This window comes from Parasteatoda tepidariorum, chromosome 3 (genome assembly GCF_982258835.1).
Source record: "Parasteatoda tepidariorum strain Cologne lab strain chromosome 3, Ptep-v5.0, whole genome shotgun sequence".
NCBI lineage: Eukaryota > Metazoa > Arthropoda > Arachnida > Araneae > Theridiidae > Parasteatoda > Parasteatoda tepidariorum.
In genome coordinates this window covers 87189132-87213133 of record NC_141757.1, presented here as the reverse complement: position 1 = coordinate 87213133, position 24002 = coordinate 87189132, and the positions used below count along the sequence as shown (strand labels likewise).

The 24002-nt window shown below is 29.3% G+C and overlaps 1 protein-coding gene across 1 annotated transcript in view; it reads right to left on the bottom strand.

The window, feature by feature from the left end:
• Positions 1 to 214: 214 nt before the first annotated feature.
• The window catches only part of LOC107441002 (uncharacterized), a 33009-nt gene continuing 9221 nt past the window's right edge, over positions 215 to 24002 (bottom strand). Inside the window, exons 4-9 of the mRNA XM_087159765.1 lie at positions 20397 to 20707; positions 13552 to 13758; positions 9794 to 9907; positions 7076 to 7141; positions 6722 to 6787; positions 215 to 3041 (exon numbers count right to left, since the gene is read on the bottom strand). Of these exons, the coding sequence (XP_087015891.1) occupies positions 744 to 3041; positions 6722 to 6787; positions 7076 to 7141; positions 9794 to 9907; positions 13552 to 13758; positions 20397 to 20707 (3062 nt within the window). The 3' untranslated portion in view covers positions 215 to 743. The remainder of the gene's footprint in view (positions 3042 to 6721; positions 6788 to 7075; positions 7142 to 9793; positions 9908 to 13551; positions 13759 to 20396; positions 20708 to 24002) is intronic.

The following is a 24002-nucleotide window of genomic DNA, read 5'->3' as shown; positions in this document are numbered from 1 at the left end:
AAAAAAGAAAGTACCTTTTATTAAAAAAAAAATATCCTCTTTTAAAATTATAATAATTTTAAAATTGAAGACAGGAATATTAACTTATTTGATTTATATTTAACCATTTTGAATTTAATTCTATTGCAACCAAGAGTGTTCTTGTGTCACAAAGACATTTTCAAGAAATTAAAAAAATATGGTTAATTTTTTTTTAACATTATTCAAATTTTTTTTTTTAAATTAATATTTTTCAATGACAAATACCAAGACATTGGAAAGGTTTAATAATATTAAGCCAAAATCAATTAATTAATAAAATAATATTATTATAAAACCAATAAAATTTTGCTGTTTACACTTTACTGCATATATTAAACCAAAAACTGAAGAGATATATGCATATCTGTCAGGCATTATTTGCACAGTTATTGACAGAATGGTCATTTTTTTATAGTTATTTATTGCAATATGCAAATGGCAAATTTTATTCATGTGGCTACCAATGATTAATTATGAAATGATGAATTTTTGTTACAGACAAATAAGGTTTCTAAAAAAAAGACAAAACATTATAAAGACAAAACAAATTTTTCAATTCTTATGTTTTAAAATATAATTTTGATACTTAGGTATACTTTTGATACTTCATGGTACCAAAAATAATAAGCACTTCTTTTACCCAAACTACATGAAATAAACTTAAAACAAAACAAAACAGTAACCATATTGCTAAAAACAAAACATTTTTTCTCACAAGATAATCAATTTAAACAGATAATCTCATCATCAGATATTATTTGGCAGTCATCATCACTTAAGATGGGTAAAACTTCAGGAGGTCTTGGTAATGAATTAGAAGAGGCAGTATTAGGAAAATTGAATAAACTTCGAATGCCAGAACTCTCAGTTGGCTTCTTTAGACAGATGGATGATTTTTTATGAGAGGTTTCCGTAGGTTTTTTAGCTAGGTGAGAAGATTTATCCAATTTAGTACGCTTACTAAACACATTGTGTATTTTTGTACGCTTCACGGAGTGATTTAAAATTTGAATTTCATCATCACTATCATCAATGGCAATTATTTCTTTTGATTTAGTTACATTTACAGTACTTGTTCTCACATTTGCCCCATCAACACATGCTTGAGCAGTCCTTGTAAGATTGGGTAAAACAGTAGTGGAACATACAGGATTATTATTGACAATTTCCCTCGGAAAAACCGGATTACTTAAACTTTTAACACCAGGGTCATCATCATCAATTATAACCACTTCTGAAACAGTTTTAAATTTTTTTGCTGACACACTAATGTTATTTACAGATACCATATCAATTTTACTTTTATTTTTCAAATGATTAGCATATTCTTGATTAGCAAAACTTTTATTTATAACTTTATTATGATGAATTTTATTTATATTACTATGAATTTCATGAGCATTCACTGCCTTATATGGGTGACAAGAAGTAGAGCAAACAGGATTATCGTTAACAACATCTTTAAAAAGAACTGGATGATTTCTATCATCGGGGCTGTCATCATCAATTGTAATCACTTCTGAATTATTTTTTAAAATTTTTACAGGCACACTTGAGTCATTTGCATAAGCTCCATTAACTGCACTTTTAATTTCCAAACGTTCAACAGATTGTTGCTTAGAAGAACTTTCATTTACAACTTTTTCACAATGATTTTTATTAACGTCACGTCTAATTTCACGAGCAGTTAATGAATTAGAACAAATAGGGTTATTATTAACAATTTCATTCCTAGAAACTGGATGACTAGAAATTTTTTCATCAGAGTCTTTAGCAAAGAAAAAAGTTCTTAAATCAGTTTTTTTAGGCACACAAAGTGTATTTATAGAAGTCTCATTAACATCATTGTTCATTTCAGATTTGACACTTTCTTGAGCAGCAGAACTCATATTTACAATTTTCTTCTGATTAATATTACTAACATTATGTATGATGTCTTGAGAATTTGGTGTAATACAGGGAGAAGGAGCAGTGTAATATGTCTGATTATTATTAGTAGTAGTATTCCTTGAGCGAACTCTAACAGGTGTTTCATTCACAATTTGTTTATGTCCACAAAATGTACTTACAGGCATTTCATTCTTAATTTTTTTAGGTCCATAAAATGTATTTACAGAACTCTCATTGACATTATTTTTAATCTCAGAAGATCTAACGCCTTCTTGAACAGCAGAACTCTTATTCACAATTTTCTTGTGATTAATATGGTTAACATGATGAATAATTTCTCGAGAATTCAAGGTATTAGCAGAAGTGGAATATGCCTCATTATTATTATTAATTTTATCTGAGACAGGTCTAACAAGTGTTTCATTTAAAACATTTTTAGGCTCAAAAACTGCATTTACAAAATCCTCATCAACATCACTTTTAATATCTGGAAATCTGACACATTCATTATCAGCCAAACTCTTATTAACCATTTCCTTGTGATTAACATTATGAATAATATCTTGAGAATTCGGTGTAATTTGGGAATAGGCAGAAGTGGAACATGTCTGACTATTATTATCAATTTTCTTCAAGACAGTTTTAACAGGTGTTTCATTTAAAAAAGTTTCAGGCATGCGAAAAGTGTTCATACAAGTTTTATCAATTTTCTCAACATGATGAGTAATATTTAAATTATTAGTGACATCTTCTAAATCAATGCTTACGTTATTATGCAAACTAGAATTAATAATAGGACAACTAGCATTAGAATGCATTTCTTTTGAATCATTTTCATGGCATGGGCAATCAGCATATTTGGGAGTATATGTAATTTTAGTTGAAATATTCAATTCACCGAAATTCTGACTGATTTTAACGGATGTATTAGTCAAGGGGGGAGTGGAAACTCCTTTACCAGTGCTTTCGGTAAACTGAGGTAAATGAAGAGGTTTTTCTGGTGTTACCAGTTCTTGTTTTATTGACGTCTCCACTGTAGTCGATTCAAAATTAGGTGTTAAAATATGTGACACTGGATCAATATTTTCATAGTCATATTCATCAGAAAATTCATATTTTAAACCTTGCATCTGAGAAAAACAAAAAAGATTTAATTATGTAGGTAACAAAGAAAAACAAAATTACAACACAAACCAAACTCAATAAATATAATGCTTATTTCGATTTTTATTATGTATTCTCAAAGGGCAAATATTTATAAATATATATAACAATTTGCAATAGAAAAATATAACAAATATAACATAAAAAGAAAAATAAATAATTATAAACTTCAGAATTAAATTATAACTTATAAATTTTCTCAAAAACGAAGAATATAAAAAAATGTGTAATTGAGTCATAACATAATGTAGTAATCATGTATATAATAAAAAACCACATAATTTATGTATTTATCTTAAACTTCTTATCAACTAGGAATTTACCAAACCAAATACTAAAATATAGTAGTTTAGTATTCTTGTTTAAGCTGTATGCTTGAATAAACATAGTTCAGAACTGTGTGGTATTTCAACAGTAACAACAGATTGCAAATGTATGCTATGATAGAAATTGTTAAAGTGATGATTATTGAAGAAGGAGATTGCAAAACTATATTCAATAATGGAAGTTAATATAGTTTTAGACACAATCCAGTTAATAAACTATATTTATTTCATAGATTTAGCCATTGAATTTAATCTACTAACTTTTCTAAGTTTCAGTTTATTAGGAAGAAGATATTTACATAGATCAAAGCAAGATCATATTTTGGATCTAAATATATTATTTATTTAATATATCATGCATAAAAAAATCTATTGTGCAGATAGTAATTTATGTGGGATCCACTTAAATAAAAATAATTAATTTACAGGAGATCCATATTTATAATTTATATTACTTCGTTATCTCTAAAGTTAGACTTAGATTGTGTAAAAAATTATATTGTCTGAAAGAAAACACCAATTTTAAATCAGATATTGATGAACTAAAGGATCACCGTATTCTCAAAGAGTATAAACACAAATTATCTAATACATCAAACTGGAAAAAGAAACTTAAAATTACCATAGAGAATGGAATTCATTTAAGTACATCATTTTAAGATACTTGAACTTATTTTTAAAAAAACTTTAAAACAGCAAATCTGCTGTGACCCATTCTAAGGAATGCTCCTTCAATTCAGTTACTGGCCTATGCTGATGATATAGTTATCATTGGAAGGTCAGAAAGAGCTGTGAGAGGCATTTCAAGCTCCTGAAACGTTTAACACAAAGACTAGCCTCACTATCAATGAAGATTAAAACAGAATGTATGGAATCTGTGCTCTGAACTATAAATCACAGTGCTCCTCTATGCATTAGCATTACCTTCGAAAAAGTTACTGAATTCGAACTCTGGCACAATAAACATCAAGAAAAACCAACTTAACCCTTTAAATTTGAATTTTAAATAATGATTTTTTTTTAATTGTCCGGTTTATTATTCAAAAGGACAAAATAGATCACAAATAATGCAAATGTATTGTTTGGAATTTTTCTGACAGGCCGTTATCGATTTAGAGGCTGGGACATATATGTCCCAGCCGTACTTAATGGTGGGATACATATATCTCACCTGTAGTGATCGACTTACTACAAGCACATCTATCATTCCGGTAAAATTTATTATGTGGACTTTTTTTTTACAAGGTATGATACAGGGTGAAGCAATCTTTGCATAACCTGACATTACACATTGAACAACTCATATTTGTTCTTTTTTCCATGTTCATTTGAGAAAATACGAATAAAATATGAAGGGACATAACAGTCCCAATGAAGAATACAAGTGGGATATATCTGTGCCAATGAAGAATACTAGTGGGATATATCTGTCCAAGAGCATAATCACAATGCTATTTCATGCAAGAAACTCTTTAGCGCCATCTAGGGGATATTTGACACATGAAACACGTATACTTGGTTCAACTCCATATTCCTAAGTTTTTCCATATTCAGATCTTGCCTTATATCTTAATCTATTTTTCCTTTTATGTTCTTAATATAATACAGGATTTTCTTGAATTCTATCTCTTCTTTGCTCAGACTCTCTTTTCATCTGCCGTATCTTTTTAATTTTATCAATTGCTATTTTAGGTTTTTACTTATTCATGTTTGTACTTTTGGTAACAGCAGCAGATGAACAACGATCTTCTCGTTTTCTTCTGAGGCCATTTCAAACTGCATTGAATAAACTTAATCAGTAACATTTTTTTTTATTTCCAATGAGCTGCACAATCGGTCTTGCCGATGAGCAGACCTAGTGCGTTCTCCAGAGGTGGTATCCACTCTTTCAGGACCACCACAATGGGTGAGATACCATTGGTCATGTTAATTTGGACGTCTAGTTTCTGCCACACTAGATGGCAGCACCGAGACTCTATTTGGATGCTAAAGTACACTAGGAATTTAATTTTGCCAGAAATGCCAAGAGCCAATAAGGCACTCCAGGGATGCCGTACATGCCGTATAATCATACATGCCGTATAATCATACGACATGGCCGATGAGGATTTTCTGCATCCTGAAAATCCGGTGTCTGGGCCGGGGATCGAACCCGCAGACTTGGGCTTAGAAGGCCGACGACAAACCAACTGCGCCACCCAGCCACAAATCAGTAACATCAGAGAATCCTAAATAAGCCCGGTGGAGGGCAAGGGACCATGGCTCACTTAAAAATGATAATATATGTCTAATATTTCTTCAATTCTGCTCCTGAAATAGTTTCATAACTTCTTTCGTAGGATTTTAAAGATTAAAAAATTAGGAGATCTTATTTAGGTGCTTTTGCAGTTGCCTTGCAAGCCACAGTATCATATACACTACACAGTTGTATGTTGCAATAAACAAGGAAATATCCCATAAAGTTTTCTCAAGCAGGATGAATTACAATCTAAGCAATATTGTTCTTGAGGAATAAACTGCCCTTGCTAGCTAAAAGCCTTGATGCTTAATGGATTTTAAAGTTTCTTTTTAGTATCTTCTTCCAAAAAACATTATACAGAATTCTGTTAGTTCATCTTAAAGTATTTGTTTGTTTCATTCTTTTTCCACGACGATTGGCACCTCTTTAATTTCTGTCAAATTTAAAAGCTGTTCTACACATTTTTCACTTCTATTTTTAACAGGATTGATAATTTTCCAATTTTTTTTTCAAATTTAAAATCAGGACTTTTTTCTACATCACATTCTTTTGCTTTCAAATAAATTTTACAAAACTTGTTCGTAGATATGATGAAAAAATAGAATAATAACACGTCTCTATTAATGTTTTGTTCTCAAAGAATACATGCACAACTAGGCCAGTGTTTGAAACAGTTATGTTACTGCATAAATCTGCACACTTATTTTTTTATATCTAATTGGGGGGGGGGTTTTTTTCCAACTTTTTTAAACATTTCTAAAGGACAAATACAAGTTATTTTTTAGGCAATATAGAATAGATTTTGGGGGACTTTTGTTAAAATAATAAAAGACGAAAATTTTTACATTTATCGTAAAGAAATATTATTCTTTAGATTCTGAATTTCACAATTAAATATTATAGCAGGTTATTCATTTTTTTCTCACGGATTTGAAAAAAGTATGCTTAGGGAACAGAGAGAACATCCCGTATAATAAGTTAGGTACTCTTTATTCGTATAAATAAAAATAAATAAAAATTTTAAAACAAATTTTATAATCAAACTTATTAGTTATAAAAAATAAGAAACATTTTTACTTACAGGTTGAACTATTTGAAGTTCTGAGAATATCCTTGCCATATGTTCACAATTATCCATTGATAAAGGCTACAAAAATAAAACAATTGTTTTTCTGACTATGAAAACAAGTGGAACACTATTTAAACAAAAACATAGATATAGAAGATTATCATTTTCTTTACACTTAAAAAATATTCAGTAAAAATAAATTTTGCAAACTAAGTTGTTTTTTTTTTGTAAAAATATAAAACAGTAAACTTAAGACTGACAATTTTTTAAATTTTTTTTTAATTTATGTAGCATAACATATTTCAACAAATTTAAACGCTAATTCAAATACCATAAATATACATACAGTTGGCTTAAAATACTCACAGAAGTGATATCCTTTAGTCTGTCTCCGCAAGACCTCAAAGAATCCAAAAGACTGTCATAATCTGTCTGGGGGAAAAAAAGGAAATTTATCCATTTTAGTGAGATATTACTGATAACTTCTAACACTGATTAAAGATTATACAGAAAAAAATACAGGAACTATTGCACTTTTATACCTAACTTAACGTTTTCGTAGAGGAAATCTAGTAACATTTTACCAATCATTGCTTCTGTCATAAATGATACAAGATTATTAAGCTATAAAAATATTATTATTAATGATATTTTTTTCAGGATTTATCAGAGCTACAAGAATATGGTCAACATAAATTTTATACCACTCATAAATGTTATACTTATTTTATTTTAGAGATAAAAGTTAGTTATTTTATTGAAACTATTATTATTTTAAAAAGATTCTAAGAAAGATTTTATTAATGACCAGCTTATAAATAAAAATAATAATTGATATTGCAACAAGAATAGGAATTGTAATATTGGATTTTAAAAACATGTGAAAACGAATTGCAATATTAGATTTTAAAAACAAGTAAATATAAATCGTGTTAATGGATTTTTAAATCGCACGAATAGAAATCATGATGAACGTTTTTAAATTGCATGAATACGAATCAAACCTTATAATCAAACCTTTCAATGCATAACCTTAAAAAAAAAGTAAATACAAAAATTTATGTTTAAAATTAAAATTGGAGGAACAAGAATCACAATATTTGCAGATTTCAGCACACTTCCAAGTATCAGGGGTGATTGTGAGCCCAAGTCAAAATTTCGGAAAATTTCTTGAGTTAAAAAAAAACAAAAAGCAGTTTAAATTGAAAAAAATTTAAACAAGGTTTTTTCTTAGTTTACTTAAAATATATTTAAAATTTTACACATACCTATACCATTTACACATAGCTATGATGACCTGGAGAAGTAATTAAAATTTACAAATATGTCTTTCTTTCTTGAGTTTATGATTATAACAACTATTTACTGATAAAAAATGAATATTAATCATGAATATAAGCTTATAAAGTATCTCTCTGGCTCTCCCTTACAAACAAACAAAATAAACTGTGTTTTTAAGTTGCACCTTCGAAAATTTGATTTCCGGAAACTTCTGTGATAAATGATATTTTAAAACGCCTGGACCTTCGATCTGCGGAAACTTCCAGATCACTGTTAGCAAAAATTCCGGAAATCCGGATTTTTTCCGGAGCACAATCACCCCTGAAGTATTCAAAATGGTGAAAAACCGCCAAATCAAAATAATCAAATTGGCAGAAGAATCACCTGTATGTAAACGTTATGTCAATAGGATTTGGCAAAAGTTTCAAAATTTTGTCTGGATTATAAGTAATTGATTTGCGGAAGACCACGAACCAATGAATATTTACGGAAAAATTAAAAGCCTTACTTCTTGTTATTAGACCAGGAAGAAAGAAACGAAAAACCCGGAATACAATCACTCCTGCTTGAAGCAAAAAATCAACATTTTTAAGCACCTCATACTGAAAGTATGCACTCTTAAGAGAGCTTATTTTATGTAAACAAAATCAAACACCTTTAAGCTGCTTTTTTAAGACAAGTAGGAACCCAGCACTAAGATTTTATCTTTTTCCTTCTTTTCAGATTCTACAATAAAAACTACATATTAAGCTTTTTTTTTAATTTTGATGTTAAACATCTGTTATAGAAATTTATATCATCATCAAATCTCATTTTTTAAAATTTTTACGACAGCCAAATATCAAAATGCAAGTTCAACAACGTAAATCCTATCAATTATAATAGTGAAGCTTCTAAATAAGGCATGGTTGTCTTACTTTTACTACTCACAAGATATCTCAAAAGTATTTACTGAAAGAACAGTTTGCACAGCTAGGATGAAACAGACAAGATGTGAAAAAATAATCCCAAGACACTCACATGGAAAGATATAATTGATATTAAAAAACACTTCATTAGCTTAAAAAAATATGAAAATGGAAGTTTATATATTTTGATCTCTCAAAATAGAGCCCATTCTCAAGACTCGACAAATGTGTATGGTCTCGTGACATTCACATCTGGTGAGCCTTGATAATGGGCATCTATTTTGGAGGGTTCAAAACATAAACCTTCATATTTCTTTAAACAGATTTTGTCATAAATGTTCACTTTGCAACCACATCTTAAATGCAATTAGCAAATTACAGTACAGAACCCCTTATCCGAAAATCAGAAAACCGGAAAATAAGAAAACCGGAAAAACAAAAAACCGGAAAAACAAAAAACCGGAACGAAATTTATTACATTTTCCTGCCATTTGTTTTTAAAAAATTTTTGTCCTCATAAGATTATAAGATTTTTTTTTTTCCGAAAGATATTTGTTTATCTTACTATCATTTTAGAAATAATCATTAGTGTATTACTTCCTCATTTTTTCTTTTTTTAAAGATTATTTCCAAATATTTTTTTCTTTCAGTTGGGTTTAACAATAAAAAAAATGGCTTTTTGTAGCGATTCAGAAAACCAGAAAAATCAGTTATCCGGAATAGCGATGGTCCCGATCGTCCCGGATAATCAGTTTCCTACTGTACAAAAAATACTTCAAAAACTTAGCAAAAAATTTTGAAATATTTAAATCTTCCAAGTTGACAATGGTTGTTACACAAAGAGTTGCTAAAAGCTTAAATTACTTCTTAAAAGCTTAAATTTTTAGATACTTACTTTTAAACTTATTTGAAGGTAACTAATGCAAATATCGATCAAGGTAACAGCTGTGCTGCAGAGCTGAGATTCCAATTCACCAAGGTTTTCCAATATATCTTTTAAATCTAAAACCTAAGAATAGACACGTGGATGTAAAATTAAAATGAATACTATGACTATCAAATCATAACTGAAGGCAATTGAATATCAATATGACAAGAAAGGCACAGAATGGAAAATTAAGTACTAATGCTCATATTCTTTAACAATATATATATAAATCACATAGCAGTTAAAAATGAGAATATCATAATTTAAGTAATTCTTGAGAAAAATAAATCATAATAATTAACTAATATTCTGTCTGTAAATAAAATAATTTTTTTCATTAATATGCAATTCAATTAAAAATGTGCAAAACGACATGCATTAATATCATTTACAATTAAAAATAAAAACTTTATTTCCTTTCTTAAGATCAACTAGAAAATATTTTGTTTCTGATGAAAACTTATAACACTTAAAATTTAGAAAAAATATGTTAATCAGCTTATGATAGTTTTAAAATAGATTAGGCAAAATGTAATACAGCCTCACTAACTTTAAATAATTACTATAAATGTGACAAATAAATGGCGCCTTAAAAAAATCTCACATTAGCATCAAAAGAATCAATGACCTTTTATAACTATAATAAATGTCATAGAAAAAATCATAAAATTTTTATTATTTACATTTACATTAAAAAAAATCAACAAACTCTAATTTACTCAATTACATGAAACAGATAATTATTTATATTTTTTTGTTTATATAATTATCGAAATCACATTTCACATATTTCAACATCAAGCTCTGTTTTTGTCTCATTCTTTCCTGCTTAACTTAACTTAAATGCAAATGTACTATTATTATTTTTTTATTATTATTAAAGGCATTATCAATAAAGATACTGCTATTTAAAAAATAGGATATTTACAAAAAATAGGGTATTAGGGTAAAATAGGATATTAAGGAATTATGCCTCCCTACCCTATCAATCTAAATAAGCAACATTTTAAAAATACGTTTTCTTTCATTTATTAATAATATCTTACAGTCCTACAATAATTTTTAATTAATATGAAAAATCACGAGCCTTCTAGTCAGGATAGCAGCTATCAGATCAATATGATTTAAAGTATTGATTTGCAGTGAGAACTCCAGTCACCAGAACAATTACTTAAAATCAGTAATTTTAACAGGATATAGTAACTATTAATGAAAACAAGTTTATACTTTGTCGCTCATCAAAACTAGTTCATGTAGCCATCAGACCAAGATGATTTAAAGTATTGATTTGCAGTGAGAACTCCAGTCACCAGAACAATTACTTAAAATCAGTAATTTTAACAGAATATAGTAACTATTAATAAAAACAAGTTTATAATTGATCGCTCATCAAAACTAGTTCATACTTAGTAGCTATCAGACCAAGATGATTTAAAGTATTGATTTGCAGTGAGAACTCCAGTTATCAATCAGTAATTCTAACAGAATATAGTAACTATTAATAAAAACTAGTTCATACTTTATCGCTCATCAAAACTAGTTCATACTTAGTAGTTATCAGACCAAGATGATTTAAAGTATTGATTTGCAGTGAGAACTCCAGTCACCAGAACAATTACTTAAAATCAGTGATTCTAACAGGATATAGTAACTATTAATGAAAACTAGTTCATACTTTATAGCTTAATTGAACAAAATAGAATTTAATTAGCAAACAGTGACCTCCATAATTTTACGTATCGATAATTCACTCTAAAAGTTGATCTTTGGACAACTGTAAAAAAATCAAATTTAAATCAGAAAAAAAAAAACTTCTTGATCATGTATAAAAGAAAAATGTTGCTGAAGGATAAGAAATGAAAATTAGATAAAATCCAATTAAAATACAAATATAGAAACTGATAAATTTGAACAAAAAAGAAAATATTAAGAAATAGCAAATTCCTAAATTTTATGTACTGATTACTCACTTTAAAAGTTAGTCTTTGGTCAATTGTGAAAAATCGAATTTAAATCAGAAAGGAAAATTGATAAATAATGTATGAAAAAAAAATTGCTGAATGATAAGAAACAAAATTTATAAGAAATAAAATATATAGAAGCTGAAAAAGACGCCCGGTGGCTGAGTGGTAGCGCTTCACGCTGCCGTGCCACAGGTCCCTGGTTCGATCCTCGGGCCGGGCAAGGTTGACTCAGCCTTTCATCCCTTCAGTGGGTCGATAAATTAGTACCAAGCATGCTTGGGAACTAAACACTGGGGGTTCCGCGTTCGGTTGACCACCTGACCGGAACATCTGCTCCTGCAAGCCCAAGGCTGCTCCTGCAAGCCTCCTCAGAGCCCAAGGTCAAGAAAACTGAGATGGGCACAGTAGGCCTTGGCCCTCTATGGGCTGTAGCGCCGCTGAGCTTAGTTTAGAAGCTGAGAAATTTGCCACTGACTTTTAATAATAGCGTTTTTAAATTGTACTAGTATCATAAATAAGGCCACAATGGTTTAATAGCCAAGGCACTTAAACTGTCGTTATGACGGACGTTTTAATCCGAAAGACAACGTAGAAAAAAGTCTTAAAGTCCATCCAGCTTTAAACCAATAGTTATCAGCTAGTTAAGAAAAAGAAAGTCATAAAAAAAACTATTCTATCTTTGTTGTATCTCTGATTGTATTGGAATAACTTTTTTTCCTGAAATTGGTGGTATTTCAAAGAAAATTTTTTTTTAAAAAAATAATAATAGATATCAAATTCTTGCCAATTTAAGCAATAAATAAATCGTGGCAAAATGACTTTTCAGCAACTCCTGAGTTTAAATTATTTTCAAACCCTTTGTCACAGATGGTACACTGGTTCCCTTTATATATTATTATTAAGACACTTTTATTATAAGCAAAAATACATTTTGGAATTTTTTAATTATAAAAAAACAGACTAATAATTTTGTAAAAAATCTGCTTGATTATCAGAATTATATTGGTATTAAAATATAAAATCCAAAAAAAAGTAGCCTGAAAAAAAATTTTCTTTATTCATATTCAAAAATTTATTTATTAACAATTGATTTAGTAAATTAAAGAAATTGCAAAAATGAAAACAATTTATCTTAGATCTAAACAACTACAAATAAGTGCAAACTTCAAAAATTGTCTGGAATTTAGCTGTATTCAGAAGATTCTACTTTTAAAGCAGAAAAAAGCACCAATCCTACGATGTTCCAATCCTGTATTTCATAATAAAATTAATACAAAAAAAAAGTTTAAAAATATATTTAATAAAAATTCAGCATAAAAAGATTAAGAGTATTTAAACAAATAAGACCAGATAAAATGAAAAAAAAATTTAGAAACTAAGGTTGTATTTTGAGAATACAAGCCTGAATGAGAGATTTTTTTTTAACCTTCAAAACAAAATTTATCCATTAAAATAAATCCGTGAATTTTCTAAGAAAAGTAAGAGAACTTAAGTTATAAAAAACATTCAACATCATATCTTATTATAGAGTTAAGGCCAAAACATTTTGTGTCATGCCTACACAAATGAACAATTAACAAAGAGATATAGCAAAGCAACAAGAAACACAGTAACATATAGACTTTAAAGCTAGTTTACTCAAATTCACTAAAATGCCACTCATATTATTCATTCACTCTACTTTTCAATAATTAAAATCTTACATAAATTGATGAATATCACACTGTGGAAAGAAAAAAAAAAAAGATTAATTATACTCACTGAATACTCTGCTGCTTCCAGATTTGGCTCAATATTATCTGTGATACCTGATAGTTTTCTTAAACAGCTGATTGCAACTGCTTTTTGTAAAATCATTCCTCTCTCAGAGTACTTGGGCATTACTTTACAAAGAAGACAAACATTATTCCAACTGCCTAGAGAAGAAATCTTTCCGATAGACATGATGAAACTAAATATAACTGAAAACTAAATTTAGAAAAGAAAAAAAAACATTATCAAAACATAAAAGAAACAAATTTTAACTAAACAGCAACATTTAAAAATTAAATACCAAATATTTTGATGTATAAGTCAACTTAACAAACCACCAAAATTTTACAAGAATGAGGAGATTGTCTTATACACTTGTAATAAAGTTGAACATCAGTTAATCATGAAATATCGATGCATTATATACAATGAGATAGATCTGAATAACTATGTATGAATTTACCTTTTACAAAAACTATTTTTAATATGTATACAATTAATTTTGTATTTTCTTTCATGATTAATCAATATATATATATATATATATATATATATATATATATATATATATATATATATATATATATATATATATATATATATATATATTGTTCAAACGATACTAAAAAAAAACTAAGAATAAGAAAAGTTAATGTATTCAAGATTATGTAAAAAAAAAAAAAAAAAAAAAACACACACACACACACAATCAAAACTTTTAAAGCGTACCATAAAGCTAAAAATTTAAAGATTCCAGAACATGATTCATGTCAGATTCAATAACATTCAGCATCTTTATCTGAAGGCAAATATGTTTATTATATCCAGAGAGAACACACTGAAATATTTAAAACTTGAAATTTTGATTTGAGATTAACTGGAGACTCTTTTGAAAGTTTTTTAAATGTAAAAAATTTAGCGATCAGCAATCAACTTCTGCACCCGAAACACCAGAAATCTGCTATCTTGTAACAAAAAAATAGAGGGAGACTGGAATATACAAAATAAAATTGCATTCAAAAATATCTTAAAATATACAAATTGAATTAATTTAGATGTGTTTGCTAACAACTTTAACAATTTAAAAGGCAATAATTTTTTTTATAACAAAAAAATCCTTGCAGACTTTATTGCACTACTATGATCAGTCATTACTTTGCTATTTTAAAAGCTTACATTACTTGTTTAGTCACTTCTGAATGAAATAGTTGTGAATTAGACATGACATTCTGTTAATGGTCATGGCATTTTATTAATGGTGATTAATAACAGCTATTATTACTTTCAATTACATTCACAATGCACTTTAAATTTAGTGATAAACTTAATAGCTTAATTTTGTTAGACTGTGTCGGAAGACCTCATGCAAATTCAAATGGATTTATATAAATTTGTCACTCATACAGCTATGCTGTTTTGATTACCAATATTTTTTGTAGTTGTGAATATCTTATCTGTCTTCTATCCATCCTCATATTAATGTTATAAATTGCCTATTTGATTTTACGTCTTTTATTTTTTCATTATAACAATTTCAGTTACAGTCACAATGTATTTTAAATTTAGATATAATAATAATACAGCAAAAAGTCCCATATGCAGGCATCCATTTAACTGAGTCTCTTTTTCCGGACACTTTTTAACGATCAAATTAAACAAAACTCTTTTGCCTTACAAAAAACACTTTTTATTCTTACATTTGCGAACCGTTATAAAAAGTATGCAAGGAAAAAAGTTCCTCCACTTTTCCGCTTCTTTACGAATTTTAGCCAATTTCTGATTTTTATTTGATTTTAATTCGATTTTTACTATAATATGAAAAACGATTTGATATCACGGAATTAAAATTCGCCTTTAACTACAGTATATTATTTCTCACGTTTTGCATAAAATTATTATCGCCAAGAATCATCACAATCAACCTCAATTTTAGAGAACGCAAAAATCGGGGAATGCAAAATGGGACTTTCTACTGTAGTTCAAATTTTGTTAGACTGTATTGGTAAGCTTCTTACAAATTAAGATGAATTTAAATTAATTTGTCACTCATGCTAAGTTGTTTCTATCATCATTGTTTTTACTTATCGCTGTGAGTGTCTTGTTTGTCTTCCATCGTCATATTTGATAAATTGTCTATTTGGTGCTAAGTCTTGATGTTATTCATAATATCGTATTCGTTGCCAGCAGATGAACCTTTTGAAATCTTTTTGTGGAAGTACTATCTTCTTGTGGAAGAAGAGTGTACTATCCTCACAAGATGTGGTTATTTCACAATTTTTGAGAAAATGTGTAGAGAGCCAATTCTACACTTCACCATAAGTGCGTCACAAGTTTAACGGAAAATAAAAAAATTTAAATTGAAGTTGTATACTAACAAAAAGCAAACTCATATCAATTTTATTGCTGAATAATACTGTGTATCAGGGATGGGCTAACTTTTTTTGGTCGAGGGCCAAAAATCGAGAAAAAAAAGCTTGGTGGGGCGAGTAAAACCTTCTAAAATAAAAATTCTAACTTCTAAAATAAAATTAAGTCAATTCATCATTGAACGCATGGCACTCTACATCAACTTTGCACCTTTTAGTTGCCATTTTGGGGGAAAAAAAGTTACCAATAACTCAAAAAAGCAATAGCCATTTTATGCATTTAATAATTTCACCATTATTTACAATGACGTTGTTTGTGTGCAATCTTTCCATACGCAGTAAGTGATGTTAGAACTCAAGCCGGTAGAAAAATCCGCTCGTTGGAGCTTAAAATGCGCTGTCTGCAACATGTGAAGTACAATTCGCCTATACAGTGCAGAACCCATTATCCGGAAATCAGAAAACCGGAAAACCAAAAAACCGGAACAAAATTCAATAAATTCTCTCGCCGTTTTTTTTTTTTTAAATTTTTTTTTTCCTCATAAGATTTTACGATTTTTCTTTCTTGTTTTTATTACCATCATTTTGGAAATTATCATTAGTGTATTACTTCATCGTTTTTTCTTATTTTTAAGATTATTTCCAATTTTTTTTATTTTTAGTTGGGTTTAACTATAAAAAAACGGCTTTTTGTAGTGATTCAGAAAAACCGGAAAAATTAGTTATCCGGAATAGCGATGGTCCCGACCGTTCCGGATAATCGGTTCCCTACTGTATTAGATTCCATGTGTCTGTCCTCGAAAAAGACAAATGCTCATTGGAGCCAATTTACGGCTATTCTACAATGAACTTCTGCTTTCAACATTTTACCAATTGAAGCTGTCTGTGTGAAGCTAACTATTTCCATCAATTTATGTTTTGTAGAATAAAAATGGAGAAAGTAAAAAGGTCATCAGTACTTTGATAAAAAAGAAAGAACAAAAATAGCTCTAAACAAAGTAGACAAGAAAATGGATATATAATGTATAATGTTTATATTCGCCACGGATCGGCAAGTTAAATTCTGTCCGCGGGCCGGATAAAAGCTTCCGGCGGGCCACAGTTGACCCGCGGGCCGTAGTTTGCCCACCCCTGCTGTGTATAGTTAACCTCAAAATTGTATTATAAAAAAGTAAAGTCATCAAGAAGCATAACAAAAATATGGAAATTGTATGCTAAGTGCAATTATTGGCAGACGTGCCAACCTAGCAAAATTAACATTCAGGAGTTTCCCTAACAAGAATTCAGGAGATTTCAGGAGGGGTAAAAAAAGGTGCATGGTATGCAACATTTGGCACTTCTAAGGAATTTTAAGTAAAAAATTTATTAAATATAAGAATGCAAGAAATTTTACACACTAATAGAGCAATAATTGTTTAAAAATATTAAATGGAAATAAAATAATTAAACACAGATTTAGCAACACAAAACTATATTAGGTAGATACTCTTTAAATAAATACCATTTCCTTAATAAAACATTATTCAAAAACCCGACACTGTAATAAAAATACACAAAAACTTTTAAAAAATAAACAAATTGAATAAGTATTTTATTTTAAAAAACCAATTCAATACTAATGTCTGTACAATAAAGAACCAATTATCCGGGATGCTCGGGACCATCGCTATCCCGGATGTCTTAATTTCCCGGTTTCCTGGATCGACAAAAAAGTGTCGTTAATCGATGTTTTATCAAACCCAAATTACAAGGAAAAAATGTAAACACATTTTAAAGTAAGAGAAAAAAGAAAAGCACTCCTAAATCTAAAAAGGAAAAAAATTGTAGAAAAATAAAATTTAAAAGAATAAAAAAATTTGCAAGTTTAGACAAGAAAAACAAGTTTAAAAAATAATTACGATTCCTAAATCAACTAATAAACAAAACCAATGATTAAATAACGCAATATATTTCATGGGGGGCGAAAATAAAAGGAAAACCTATTAATCTAAATAAAAACAACACTTGAAAATTATCGAACCGAAACGATAGTTAAAAAACGGCACTAGCATAAATATTAAAACCTAGAACAAGGCAAGATCAACGGACTTTAAAAAAAAAAAAAAAACTAATGAAAAAATTTGGTAATACAAATAATTTTATTGAGTGCAAAATTTATCATGAAAAAGAAAAAAAAACGTAGTGGAATCAGAAAAACGAAACTGCAATCTGCTTCATAAAATAATTGTATGCTTAAATTAATAAACAATTCTCCTTTTTTTTTTTTTTTTTATAAAAACGCGATTTTTAATTAAAGCAGGTGTGATTCCACATCAAGAAAAACTTGCGAATGATACCGCACTTCCAAAGAATCAGAATTTATTCAAAAGAAAAACATTTTATTTTTATTAATCGATGTCAAATAGATAAATATATTTTTCTCTTTCATCTTCTGTTCACTGATATGCATGTGCAATGCATTTTCCCCACCCCCTCGTAAATCAAACTAGCAAACGAAATCATCATGCCACTCCTTTGAGTTTAACGACCTAAAAGAGAATAAAGATCTAAAATCTTCAAGGTCGCGGAAGAAATGACGTTTCTCTGGGTAAACGGGGAAAAAATTCTTCCCTTCCTCACATTTTCCTCTACTCAACTTCAAGGATTAGTCCAGTTTCCGCTTTTTTTTTTTCATATCGTTTTAGTTCAAAATGGCGGGAGAACCGAGCAAATTTTTTTTCCGGATTATCTGGATACCAGATAAATGGTTCTCTACTGTATGCATGAAAAAAAGAGTTGCAGACTTAGCTCTCCGCAATTAAGTCTTGCTAAAGTCATTGGTACATGATTTGTTGAAATTGATCCATACTTCCGTTTCGACTTAAGACATCCTTGAATTTTTTTATTTTTTTTAAATATACGAAGACTAAACGAATAATTGATATCACGTTGCTAGTTTACGAGCTTGTTGCCAACCGTGGAAAAATACGCATTAAAAACTATAAAAACAGCAAGATACAATATCAATTCCAACTATCGAGAGTACGAGTTTCCCGACTCCTGAACGGACGTCACTCGATAACGACATGTGACGTCATTGCATTCAACTCCACACGAAAGAAGAGGAAGATTTCACCCGCCCCCAGTGTAAGGGGGCGGGTGAAATAGGAGTGTTTTTAGAGGTAACGTTGAAGAGGGGGGAAAATAAAGCATGTTCAGCTACGCTTCAGGCAGATGGTAGTTTGATAAGAGGGGATGGAATTCAAGCTGAAAGAAAAACTTACCTTCGCACTCGCGGAAAAATTAGGTAATTTTGAGTTTGGCCGTCGATCGCAGTAAAATTCGGGAGTTTTTCAAATCAATTCCGGAGGGCGGGAGAATAACTCAAAATTCGGGAGACTCCCGCAAAATGCGGGAGAGTTGGCACGTCTGTATTGGGGATTAGTTACACGCTAAAACAGAAGAAGAAATTTGTAGGTGCCTTGATGCTTATAGATCTCCAAAAATTATTATAAAAAATTTAACAACATTAGTTATGAACATAGATTTAAAAATGTAGTCACCAAGAAGCATAACAAAACCTTGGAAATTTTATAGTACAGTAGGGAACCGATTATCCGGAACGATTGGGACCATCGCTATTCCAGATAACTGATTTTTACGGTTTTCTGAATCGCTACAAAAAACCGTTTTTTTATTGCTAAACCAAACTATAAAAAAAAATTTTTTTGGAAATAATCTTAAAAAGAAGAAAAAACGATGGAGTAATGCACTAATGATTATTTCCAAAATGATGGTAAGGTAAACATCTTTAAAAAAAAAGAAAGAAAAATCCTAAAATCTTATAAGGAAAAAAATTATTTGTTTTAAAAATGGCGGGAAAATTTATTGAATTTTATTCCGGTTTTTTGGCTTTCCGGTTTTCAGATTTCCGGATAATGAGTTCTGTACTGTACATACAATACCTAATAAGTAGCAGATTTAAAAATAAAAATAATACATAAAAAAATTTTAACTATTCTGATGCTTGAATTGTTAAAAATTATTACAAAAATATTAACATTACTATTTAGTATGCTCAAAAATTAAAATTGTAGTGAATCTAAAGTGTTACAATTAAGTATTGCGAAAATTTCATGCAACAACACATTTTTTAGTGATAACCTTTCTAACATTTTTCTTACAAATATAAAAATGTAAAGTCATAGGTCAAATATAAAATTACTACATTGTAATAAAGTAAGAAAATGCATGGACGATTAAAATAAAAAGGGTATCTATATTGCTTTGCTCAAATTTTTTATTTATCTATTTTTTTTACATAATAGTAACACTACAAATACTTTTTTTTCGAGAATAGTTTACTTTTAATGCAAATTGTTTGGTTGGTAATGCTTTTTTTTTCCTTCATATCCCTTCAATGCTACAACAGCTAGTATTGATTTAATAACAGAAAGAAGAAACACTAGAAAAATAATTTAGATTACAAAAGAAAAAACATATACTTACAGCATATTGCCAGATTTCTTCTGGTATTGCCTCTAAGACGATACCAATGCATTGTTTAAATTGCCTTTCTACATTATACTCCTCTTGAATGTGTTCATCAAGAAAAGAAAATAAAAGATATTTAATGATATCACACAAGTCCTCATCAGGAATACATGAGTAGAACACTATGTACTCCAGAATATTTAAAAATGTTCTCAAATTGCCCTTCCATGCATCAATGATTCCATTGTGTCTTGATTTGCAAAATGTAGGTTTTCTTAAGTCTCCTGGTAGCACATCTAAAAGCATCCAAGAGTCAATATCAGCACCTATTTAAAAAAGTTTTATTTTTGAATTAAACATTTTGAATTCAACAGAACAGATTCTATAAAAGTACGCATAATATCTTGATATGGGACAAATGAATTTCAGCTAATATTTTCATCCAATAAAAAAAATTTAAATACATTCTTTAGATTAATTAACAATTTAAGAGGCTACGGAGTATGAGACATTAAAGAGATCTAAGAGCCAAACATTCAGTTTTAGAAAATTTCACAAGTTACTGGATGCCATTGTAAAACTGATAACTTGCAAATGACCTTCAAGAATTTAAACTTGTGCATATATAGTTTATTAATTAAACATAATGGAATAAACTCAAAAGTTGCAAAGATTAGAGGGCTTTCAACAAATCTATCATAGGAAGACAATTAAAATAAAACTGTTAAAAATGTACTTAGGATAGGATATGAGGAATAGGATAGGATATGTACACAGGATGGGATATGAGCCATGATGGCTATGGGGAAAGAACGCTCACCTCCCAACGAGGTAACCCGGGTCCGAATCCCAGCACTACAAATTCTGCACCCGGACCCTAGATTAAAGCTCCCTTGCCCTTTTTGGGAAATTTTCATGGTTTTCCTCTCCTTGTAAAGCAAATATGGATTAGTTCTAGCAAAAAGTCCTCCACAAAGGCAAATTTTGCTCAATACTTGATCCAGGAGTTCTCTTGTCTTCTGGATTTCAATTCAAAATTACAAGGCTAAGAGGTTGAAGATTGGTAGTCGTAAACTCAAAATTAGTTCGGATGTTCAACAAAGGTGATAAAATAAAACACATACGATGTAAACATTTAACACATTCTGGAGCAGTGTGCGCAGTCTAGCAACACTAATTCTAAAGATATTACAAACCTCAAGAAATGTGAAACTATTTGCTTCCAAATGCTCAATAAATTTTTACAATCACTTTAGACAAAAAGCTAAGTTGTGTCATTTCACCTAGAATGCACTCTCAAAGGTCGCACTTGCTAATGTGTTGCCTGACAATCAAAATTTGAAGTTTCAGAAAAGGTTAAAAGACATCCAAAGAGGTCCATTCTACGATGGAAGGACAGCTGGAAATAATAATTTTAGAAATGTTTTCGGAACTTTTTTTATAAGAAAATATCATTGCAAGTGTTTGAGTTACTTTATCTCCTTTGTATTAAGTATTGAGTTATTTTATTTTCCTTAAATTTCAAATTAAGTTTAGAGTTCTTAAATTTTTCTATAGTACTTTCTGACTTTTTAGCAATAAAATTCTTTATATGAATACTAAAGGTTTACAAAAATTTCCCATTACTCCATTTTTTATAACATGGAGAATTTTTTTTTAAAAAAATGAGATATTTAAGTCTGTTTTCATAAAAAAAAAAAAAAAATATTATTTTTTATTACTTAAATTAGAGGAATCAATGTTTATTTAAGTTAATGCATAAAGATTTTGTATATTTTTTTAATAACTGTTCTTCATTGAATTAAATGACCCTTGTAACGAGAAAAAGCCCATAAAAAGTTATTCATTACTGTTAGGTTAGGTTTTATCCATATTTAGCCTATGCCAACTTACGCTACCTAATTATGAAAATCTCATTGTGTTGAGTGTAGTAGCAGCTGTTCATTACTGTTAGGCTACAATTTATCTATCTTCAGCCTATGCCCTTTAATGCTAAGTTTGTAAAAGGATAAACATTTCAATATGATAAAAAGTTATAATTTTGTGCTAAGTTATTCCAATGCTGCATTGCAGAAGTTAATAAAAATGTGCAAGAATTGTTCATTGATTTTAATAACTTTCATCTAGGTGAAAAAAATTGCCAAAGCAGGGGCTTATTTTAAAGAAGATAAATATTTCTCTAAATAATATAAAATTTTAACTAGGACTAGTTCTGAAATTTGTTTTCCTTTCAATGATAAAGCTTTAATAGTGTTTTTTTGTTGAGAATGTTCATATTCCCTTTTAAAGTCTTAGACATAATTTCATAATTTTTAATGGGGTGATTCCATAATTTTGTTTCACTAGTGAAACATGGAATGAACTAAAATATTAATCAAAAATAATATTTTGCAACTATGTATTCATGCCTAAAATATCTTCATCCCAAATAATTTTATTCATATTCAAAAAAACTAACTTGTGCAAAATTTAACTTTAGATACTTTTAAAGCAGATACTATTCATTTAGATTAGAAGTTCAAAGCATTTTATCAAGTAGGACTAATTATAAAACCGATGCACATCAAATGAGTTTCATATTTTATTAATCTTTCCGATTGTTGACGGGACAGGATTACTTACAGGCGCACTTGCACGGTGTTGGTCTTTCTGACTCTCCTAACTGTACTCTATGTACAAATAGGGTCCCTATGAATGGCGGGCATCGATGGAACTGCTATGCCCTCCATGAGGCCCGTAATTCTTCTAGTTTCAAGACGCTCTCCGCCCCTGGAGATAATTCTTTGTTATATTGGACTGCAAGACTTCTCATGCTCAAGAGAGCAAATGATGGACGTAATTGAAAAAAAAAAAAAATTTTTAAAAAACGAAGTTGCTGATAGCTTCTATCAATCTTCAAAGAAAGCAAAACATAGTATTACTTGCAATTTTTTTGCTTGATACATTTTATTTTATAATAACTGATGTTGAATAAATGAACTATTTTTTAGTTTATGACTAGCCTTGTAATTTTGAACCCAATCCCAAACATAAGGGAACTTCTGGATTAACCATTGGGACAATCTAGGCTTCGTGGAGGACTGTGTAACCGCAATAAACCACATTTGCTTCAGATCAAGTAAAAAACCATGAAAAACACTCACGGTTAGCCTGACAGCTAAGAGATTAATACATGATTCATTTATATAAGGGTATTCATCTGATGTCTATTTAATAACAGGGGTACAGAATGAGTCCTTTCATGTGAATGCATTTCCAGAGGAAAATTAAGCAACCCCGTGGAAATTTTTGGTCTAATTTTTAAAAAAAATTAAATGGAGAATTATTCCTAAAGCTTCTCAGCGCTTTGCTTCCCCCCCCCCCTCCTCGCCACACATGCCTACTCAGAAACATTTTCTCTTTTGAGATAGAATGGAATGATTGCCTGATATGCTAAATCTGTTCATATGTTATGTTATAACACAAATAACTTTATGCATTTATTTATTAGTTTGAATTCCTAAAGTTAATAAGTGAGACCTTAAAATTTAGTTGCACAAATTATTATTATTTAATATATTTTTACATCTCATATTCTTAACACATATGCTACTTTATACAAGAATTGTGAAAAATCAAATT